This window comes from Anolis carolinensis, unplaced genomic scaffold, assembly GCF_035594765.1.
Source record: "Anolis carolinensis isolate JA03-04 unplaced genomic scaffold, rAnoCar3.1.pri scaffold_12, whole genome shotgun sequence".
NCBI lineage: Eukaryota > Metazoa > Chordata > Lepidosauria > Squamata > Dactyloidae > Anolis > Anolis carolinensis.
In genome coordinates this window covers 21,646,673-21,655,905 of record NW_026943823.1, presented here as the reverse complement: position 1 = coordinate 21,655,905, position 9,233 = coordinate 21,646,673, and the positions used below count along the sequence as shown (strand labels likewise).

The 9,233-nt window shown below is 48.2% G+C and overlaps 1 protein-coding gene across 2 annotated transcripts in view; it reads right to left on the bottom strand.

The window, feature by feature from the left end:
- The window catches only part of LOC100564556 (actin-binding protein WASF3), a 53,031-nt gene that overhangs the window by 12,890 nt on the left and 30,908 nt on the right, over nt 1-9,233 (bottom strand). For both annotated transcript variants that reach the window (XM_062964109.1, XM_062964108.1), the window contains exons 7-8: nt 6,427-6,690; nt 1,660-2,048 (exon numbers count right to left, since the gene is read on the bottom strand). In XM_062964109.1, coding sequence (XP_062820179.1) covers nt 1,660-2,048; nt 6,427-6,690 — 653 coding nt within the window. The remainder of the gene's footprint in view (nt 1-1,659; nt 2,049-6,426; nt 6,691-9,233) is intronic.

The following is a 9,233-nucleotide window of genomic DNA, read 5'->3' as shown; positions in this document are numbered from 1 at the left end:
CAGTTTTGGCAAAACATCTGGATCATTTCAACAAATCCACTTCCAGACCACTTCCAGAAATGTTGAGGAAAAAACGCTGCCTTGCACGTTTAAAATACGCAAAGAATGCTATACCCTACACTTGAACCAAAACTAATATGATGAACACCATGAGTAACCAGTGGCTTATTGTGCTGGGAGACTTCAACGGGTGCAAATTGACTCAGAAAAGGAGGACAGTTCTCAGTCTGATAGCAGGCAGGCCGACGCTAATGAGCAGGTTGGCCTTGATGAAACGGAATCTCTAGATCGAGCTGACCGTTTGGAATTCAGGGTTCGAAGGAGTGTGAGAATAGCAAACAAGAAGGAGGTCAGAGGCCAAAGAAATGCTTTCATGCTTTGCAAAGTCTTTACTGGCTTCAACTTGGTCTGGAATAAAGGTTTTTGTACAAAGTCTGGTGGATGAATGGCATAAGCACTTTGCACTATTTTAAATTTTGTATATTGTATATTATAATTGTTTTCACTGTTTTAATGTTTATTTTATTGGGTAATAAACAGGGTGTTGGGAGACAAACCTTTGTCAAAGGAACTTTTCATTCAACCAACAAGCAAGCTCTCGTTCTCCTGGATTATCTTGCAGCCTTTGTGTGTTCATGTTCATGGGACTTTGTCATGCTCTAATGGGACTTTGTTTATCCTTTGTGATTTCTTGGATTATGCTCTAAGGCTTTGTTTTGGAACAATCTTTCAGAACTTTACCTTTAAAGAACTATTTATCTGCTATTTTCTAATAAACTACAAAAGACTTCAACTTGTGTGCAGCCTGGTGTATGTAGCAAGGTGAAGCTAACCTGAGGCGCGACATCATAATTGTGTGCCTAGGAAGCATTGTGTGCCTGGTGAGCAGCCAGCTGCAGCCAACTGCAACAAATCACTCTGACCAAGAGGTCATGAGTTCGAGGCCAGCTCGGAGCCTGCGTTTTTCTTTGTCTCTGTTCTATGTTAATGTTTGCCTTATATGTGTAACTAGCTGTGCCCGGCCACGCGTTGCTGTGGCGAAGTATGGTGGTATGGCAAATAAAGTATTGAGGAATTGGTGGTAGTTAAGGTAAAGGGTAAAGGTGTGGAGTCCAGATAATCCAGTTAAAGCAGATAATACAAGATTATATGGGTTATATAGCTGTGTGGAAGGGCCTTGAGTCTACACTGCCATCTAATCCAGTTAAAATCTGATAATCTGTATTTTATAGGCAGTGTGGAAGAGGCCTAAGTGAGGCCTAACTCTGCCTGTCCCCTGGGTGAGTGTTGCTAGGAGACCAAGTGGGCGAAGCTTAGCCTTCTAACTGGCAGCAATTGGATAAAAACAATTATTCCTCTCCCTCTAATTAGGACTTTATTTTTCTTTTCTTTTTGTTGTATCAACCTAGAGGCGTGGATGATGGGTTGTGTTGTCAATTTTCAAGGTTGTGGGGTGTTTAGTTTTGTTGTTTTGGCGGTCGCCAGGATTCCATCACTCTTTTATATATATAGATGTGATCCACCCTGAGTCCCCTTCGGGGTGAGAAAGAAGGGCGGAATATAAATACTGCAAATAAATAAATAGATAGGAAGGAACCCACACATAGTAATAAAGAAGCATTATTTGCAGACATAAGTGACATTGCTGGAGACACTCACCTCTTCGGATGGCGGCCAAGAGGTCGCTCCTGGCGTCGCTTATGGGGAGGAGGGCGCCCTGGGCCTTGCGGGGCTCCACGCTTGCGGCCGGGGGGGAGGCGGAGTGGGCGGGCGAGGCGGTCAAGGTGGGGGGGCCGGGGGGCGGCGGCGGGGGGGCCACCGGGGGGCCCATGGGGCCAGTCTGCGGGGGAGAGGCAGAGTAGGGGCAGGGGGGAGCCGGGGGCGGGGAGGGGGCATAAGCGGGGTGGCCGGGGGCAGAGGAGGCCGCGCTGATGGCCGGAGGGGCAGCAATAGGGCTGTCGAAAGCAGTTTGGGCCGAAGGGATGACCGGGGGAGGTGGCGGAGGGGCCGGGGGCACAAAGTATTCCGCCATCGGCACCTGTTGCGGGCTGCGAGAGGGAGAGAAAAAGGGAAAGAAGACATTGCAAACAGTGGAGGCGGGTGCAATGAAAGGAGAACAGGTGACCCCCAATTTCCGACATCCCACACTTTTCGAAACCTATACCCAGCCAGGACCCATCTATTTGGAGTGGTGTACAGAGCCCCGGTGGCGAAGTGTGTTAAAGCGCTGAGCTGGAGACCGAAAGGTCCCAGGTTCAAACCCCGGGAGTGGCGCGAGCGCCCGCTGTTAGCCCCAGCTCCTGCCAACCTAGCAGTTCGAAAACATGCCAATGTGAGTAGATCAATAGGTACCGCTCCGGCAGGATGGTAACAGCGCTCCATGCATGACCTTGGAGGTGTTTACGGACAACGCCGGCTCTTCGGCTTAGAAATGGAGATGAGCACCAACCCCAAGAGTCAGACACGACTGGACTTAATGTCAGGGGAAACCTTTATCTTTTACTACTCTTATGTCATACTCGCACAACACAACTACAGCCACACATGGATTTTAACCTCAGCATCTTTTTGCACAGAACTCATTTCTGCTGCCCTCTTTCTACACCAAGGACAGAGCATTTCTCACCATTTTCTATTTCACTTCATCCATCAGGAGACAATATTTCATCACACCCGTGCTAACTAAGCAACTAGTTGCTGAATCTTCACAAAGAAATACACTCTGCCTTTGTGGCACAGGCTGGTGAGCAGCCTGCTGCAATAAATCACTCTGACCATGAGGTCATGAGTTCGAGGCCAGCCCGTGGCGGGGTGAGCACCCGAAAATTAAAAATAAAAAATAGCCCCTGCTCGTTGCTGATAGTTGCATCTATCAAGTAGGAAATTAAGGTACCACTTATAAAGTGGGGAGGCTAATTTAACTAATTTACGACTCCACAAAAAAATCTTCCAGCCGACGTTGGAATGAGGAAGTGCCGTCGCAGTGGATGATGAAGCAGCTGCTCCCCCTGTGGCTGGAATCGAACATCCCCTCAGGAGAAGGTTAAATTGCCTCTGCGTCTGTCTCTGTCTCAGTTCTGTATGTATATGGGCATTGAATGTTTATCCTATATGTATATAATGTGATCCACCCTGAGTCCCCTTCATGGTGAGAAGGGCGGAATATAAATACTGTAAATAAATAAATAAAGACTTAACCTGCCCGAAGCCCGCCCACCAGAAATTCAAGCGTGTTCGGTCCGGTTTCAACCTGACGCCGGCGCTGCTTTCCAAGGTTGGGGAGATGGATGCTGAGTTTCCACAGGGCAAACCACGGTGTGTGTTTACATCCAGGGAGAAAGGAACGGGGTGAACAATGGTGAAGGTTCGGCCAAGGGGTTCTCATAAGACCCCAAGAGTTCGGGACCTCTTCCCATGCAATTTTCCTATAACCAGTTGACTTGCCAGAATGAAACTTGTCACTATCTTATCCTGCCCAGCTTTCCAAAAAATAGTAATATTTTTACTGTCAATTCAAACTTAGGACAACCCTATCCCTGTCGAGATTTCTTCAGAGGACGTTGACCACTGCCTTCTTCTACTACTACAGATAAAAGACTGATTTGCTTAAAGCCACACAGTGGGTTTCCATGGTTGAACATGGTCAAACCTTGGCCTCCTGAAAGCCTAACTCAGCACTTGAAATGCTATACCACACAAGCGCCAATCATTAGAACAAGAAGGTTCTTTTCTGCATATTATCCTATTTTAGATTCAGCAATGCATAGGCCTGGGCTGTGGCGCAGGCAGGAGAGCAAGCCCGCTGCAACCAGCTGCAATGAATCACTCTGACCAGGAGGTCATGAGTTCGAGGCCCGCTCGGAGCCTATGTTTGTCTTGTCTTTGTTCTATGTTAAAAGGCATTGAATGTTTGCCTATATGTGTAATGTGATCCGCCCTGAGTCCCCTTCGGGGTGAGAAGGGCGGAATATAAATGCTGTAAATAAATAAATAAATAAATATCTAAAACTCAGGGCTAGAAACTTGCTCTTGGTCACATAAGACGTAAGGAACAAGAATCACATCTTCAAACAACTTGGCTGTCCATCAAACCACATACGTGATGCTGGCCTAGACAGTTTGAATGAAAAATTTTAAATTTCCGCTGCAGGCCTAATTTTTCTTTTGTGTGTTTTGGTGCTTTTTGGTTTTCATACATGTATTTTATGGAGTGTTTTAAAATGAGCCTATGTTTTGTTTTGAGAGCCGCTTTGGGTCCCCTTTGGGGGAGATAAAACGGGGTATAAATAAATATAATAAATATAATAGTAATCATAACTTTAGGTTAATCACCAAGCTGTAATAAATCTTGACAACCGGAAGGTTAGAGTTTGAAGCTCGGGTCAGGGTGAGCTCCTGACTTTTAGCCCAGCTTCTGCTTACCTAGCAGTTTGAAAACAAATGTGAATATATAAATAGAAACTGCATTAAAATGGGGAGGTATTTAGGCTCCACATTTGATCAGAAAAAGTAAGAAGTTTATGAACAAAAAAAGATGGAGCAACAGCACCCCCTGGTGGCCAGAACCGAGTCTAGCCTCCAAAGATGCCGAAAGATGGGAAAGCCTATATATACCTCTATCTGTTGTCTGTCTTGTCATTGAATGTTGGCCGTATATTCTGTGCTTCGCCCTGAGTCCCCTTCGGGGTGAGAAGGGCGGAATATAAATGATGTAAATAATAATAATAATAGTTTATGTTTTAGTCGTGCTGTAACCTGCTTCACAGAGGAGAGACAGGCAAGAAATAAATCTATTATTATTATTATTATTATTATTACTACTACTACTAGCTGTGCCCGGCCAGGCGTTGCTGTGGTGAAGTATGGTGGAATGGGAAATAAAGTATTGAGGAATTGGTGGTAGTTAAGGTAAATATATTGTTCTGTATTATTCTATCACAGTAATTATTTCATATTACAGTAGAATCTCACTTATCCAACATTCGCTTATCCAATGTTCTGGATTATCCAATGCAGTCTGCCTTTTAGTAGCCAATGTTTTTGTAGTCAGTGTTTTAAATTCATTGTGATATTTTGGTGGTAAATTTGTAAATACAGTAATTACTACATAGCATTACTGCGCATGGAACTACTTTTTCTGTCAAATTTGTTGTATAACATGATGTTTTGGTGCTTAATTTGTATAACGATGACCTAATTTGATGTTTAATAGGCTTTTCCTGAATCCCTTCTTATTATCCAGCATATTCACTTATCCAATGTTCTGCCAGCCTGTTTATGTTGGATAAGTGAGACTCTACTGTATATTGAAAATGTTATATTATTATCTGCTTAGAACAGAATTATATGAGGCCCCTTCTTCACAGCTGTATAAAATGCACACTGACGTGGATTATGGCAGTATGGAGTCAAGATATTCCAGTTCAAAGCAGATAATATAAGATTCTAAACAGGTTATATAGCTGTGTGGAAGGGCCTTAAGTCTACACTGCCATATAATCCAGTGCAAATTAGATAATCTGTGGAAGAGGCCTAAGTGAGGCCTAAGTCTGCCTGTCCCCTGGGCTGAGTGGATTGCTAGGAGACCAAGTGGGCAGAGCTTAGCCTTCTAACTGGCAGCAATTGGATAAAAACAATTATTCCTCTCCCTCTAATTAGGACTTAATTAGAGTCCTAATTTGATGACCTAATTTGATGTTTAATTGGCTTTTCCTGAATCTCTTCTTATTATCCAGCATATTCACTTATCCAACGTTCTGCCGGCCTGTTTATGTTGGATAAGTGAGACTCTACTGTATATTAATGTTATATTATCTGCTTAGAACTGGATTATATGAGGCCCCTTCTTCACAGCTGTATAAAATGCACACTGACGTGGATTATATGGAAGTGTGGAGTCAAGATAATCCAATTCAAAGCAGATAATATAAGATTCTAAATGGGCTATATAGCTGTGTGGAAGGGCCTTGAGTCTACACTGCCATATAATCCAGTGCAAACTAGATAATCTGTGGAAGAGGCCTAAGTGAGGCCTAAGTCTGCCTGTCCCCTGGGCTGAGTCGGTTGCTAGGAGACCAAGTGGGCAGAGCTTAGTAATTGGATAAAAACTATTATTCCTCTCCCTCTAATTAGGACTTTATTTTTCTTTTCTTTTTGTTGTATCAACCTAGAGCCGTGGATGATGGGTTGTGTTGTCAAATTTCGAGGTTGGGGGGCCTGTAGTTTTGTTGTTTTGTCCGCTGCCCTGATGCCATTACTCTTTTATATATATAGATAGATTATTCTTTTTCTATGAGGCTACCACGGATACAGAATTCTATATTTGCAGCATGAGACCAGGGGTGAGCCGACTGTGTCCTCTGGACCACATGCAAGCCCAACAGCACAACCCTTCACGGAGGAGAGAAAGGAGGCATGAATCCGTACCCGTAATCCTTGACTATCTGAGGCCGCGGTCCATTGAGCATAGTCTCTGCTGGCTGCGGCACATGAGGCTGCTGGGCCCGGCTGAGGCTGTTCTGGCGGCTGCCGGCTGCGGGGCCTCGGTAGACATGCTCCTGGGCTTGGTGAGCCACCAGAAGGACCTCCTTGCTGTCCGCTGCCAGGTGGGAGGCCGGGGCTAGGATCTGCTGGGCAGGGTGGTTAGGGCTGGCCGGGTAAGAGTGGTCAGCGGCATCGGAGGCATACGATCTGCCACACACAAAAACACCAAAGGTTGTATGGCTGGAGGGCAGGGAAGGGAGGGGGAAAGGGGAACACGGTGGGGGGAGGACGGTGATGACGAATACCAGCGGCGGGGAACCAGCTTGGGGTGAATGGAGACACAAGGAGACCTTTAAATTAGGGATATCCACTGTATAAACTGAAGGATGTCCCGGCTTCTCAGGTGGCCTCCAATTAGTGAACCATGGCAGTGTGAAGTCCAACCCAAGGTATGTCAATGCTACAACAAATATTTGTGATGTTTTCCTGCAAAAATGCTGCATCCCATAGCCTTAATCCTATGAGTTAATCCACCAAAGCCTCCGGTAGCCTAGGGGATAAAAGACTTGTGACTTGAAGGTTGGGTTGCTGACCTGAAGGCTGCCAGGTTCGAATCCCACCCGGGGAAAGTGTGGATGAGCTCCCTCTATCAGCTCCAGCTCCATGCAGGGACATGAGAGAAGCCTCCCACAAGGATGGTAAAACACCAAAACATCCGGGGTCCCCTGGGCAACGTCCTTGCAGACGGGCAATTCTCTCACTCCAGAAGCAACTCTGGTTGCTCCTGACACGAAAAAAAAAAATCCTATGAGTTTATATTAGTGATTCCCAAAGTAGGCGCTACCGCCCCCTGGTGGGCGCTGCAGCAATCCAGGGGGGCGGTGACGGCCACAGGTGCATTTGGGGGAGGGGCCAGGCCTCTTCCCAAGTGCGAGAGACAGGGCTGAGCCCCTGAGGCGCCTGTTATGACACAAGGGGCGGAGCTAGAGGAGTGGGCGTGGCTTCTTCCCAAGAGCCCGAGACAGGGCTGAGAATCTATACCTCTCCTGAGGCTCTTGTTGGGACACAGAGGGCGGAGCTAGGGAAGGGGGCGGGGCCTCCTTCCAAGAGCGTGAGACAGGGCTGAGCCTCTATACCTCTCATGAGAGGCCTTTCAGGACTAAAGGGCGGGGCTGGGGCGGGGGCGGGGCCTCTTCCCAAGAGCGTGAGACAGGGCTGAGCCTCTATATTTCTCCTGAGAGGCCTTTTAGGACTAAAGGGCGGGGCTGGGGCAGGGGCGGGGCCTCTTCCCAAGAGCGTGAGACAGGGCTGAGCCTCTATATTTCTCCTGAGAGGCCTTTTAGGACTAAAGGGCGGGGCTAGGGGCGGGGCCTCTTCCCAAGAGCGTGAGACAGGGCTGAGCCTCTATATTTCTCCTGAGAGGCCTTTTAGGACTAAAGGGCGGGGCTGGGGCGGGGGCGGGGCCTCTTCCCAAGAGCGTGAGACAGGGCTGAGCCTCTATATTTCTCCTGAGAGGCCTTTTAGGACTAAAGGGCGGGGCTGGGGCAGGGGCGGGGCCTCTTCCCAAGAGCGTGAGACAGGGCTGAGCCTCTATATTTCTCCTGAGAGGCCTTTTAGGACTAAAGGGCGGGGCTAGGGGCGGGGCCTCTTCCCAAGAGCGTGAGACAGGGCTGAGCCTCTATATTTCTCCTGAGAGGCCTTTTAGGACTAAAGGGCGGGGCTGGGGCGGGGGCGGGGCCTCTTCCCAAGAGCGTGAGACAGGGCTGAGCCTCTATATTTCTCCTGAGAGGCCTTTTAGGACTAAAGGGCGGAGCTGGGGCGGGGGCGGGGCCTCTTCCCAAGAGCGTGAGACAGGGCTGAGCCTCTATATTTCTCCTGAAAGGCCTTTTAGGACTAAAGGGCGGGGCTAGGGGCGGGGCCTCTTCCCAAGAGCGTGAGACAGGGCTGAGCCTCTATATTTCTCCTGAGAGGCCTTTTAGGACTAAAGGGCGGGGCTGGGGCGGGGGCGGGGCCTCTTCCCAAGAGCGTGAGACAGGGCTGAGCCTCTATATTTCTCCTGAGAGGCCTTTTAGGACTAAAGGGCGGGGCTGGGGCGGGGGCGGGGCCTCTTCCCAAGAGCGTGAGACAGGGCTGAGCCTCTATATTTCTCCTGAGAGGCCTTTTAGGACTAAAGGGCGGGGCTAGGGGCGGGGCCTCTTCCCAAGAGCGTGAGACAGGGCTGAGCCTCTATATTTCTCCTGAGAGGCCTTTTAGGACTAAAGGGCGGGGCTAGGGGCGGGGCCTCTTCCCAAGAGCGTGAGACAGGGCTGAGCCTCTATATTTCTCCTGAGAGGCCTTTTAGGACTAAAAGGGGGCGGGGGCGGGGCCTTTTCCCAAGGGGCGGGGCCTTTTCCCTAGAGCCTCTGTATACTTCTCCTGAGGCGCTTGTTAGGACATGAGGGCGGGGTATAGAAGTTCAGGCCCCGCCCCTTCCTCTAGCCCCGCCCCCTGTGTCCTGGCAGGCACTGCAGGACAGGCATAGAAGCTCAGCCCTACCTCAGAGCTTGTAACTCCACCCATCCCAGTCCTGGCTGCCCAAATATAAGCCAACAAGGACCCTCACCCAAGTATAAGCTGAGGTGGGCTTTTTCAGCCTTTAAAAAAGGGGTTATACTTGAGTATATACAGTAATTATATATTAAATGTAATATTACTAATAATATTACCATATAATGATATAGTACAATATAGTAATTTAATGCTTATATTGT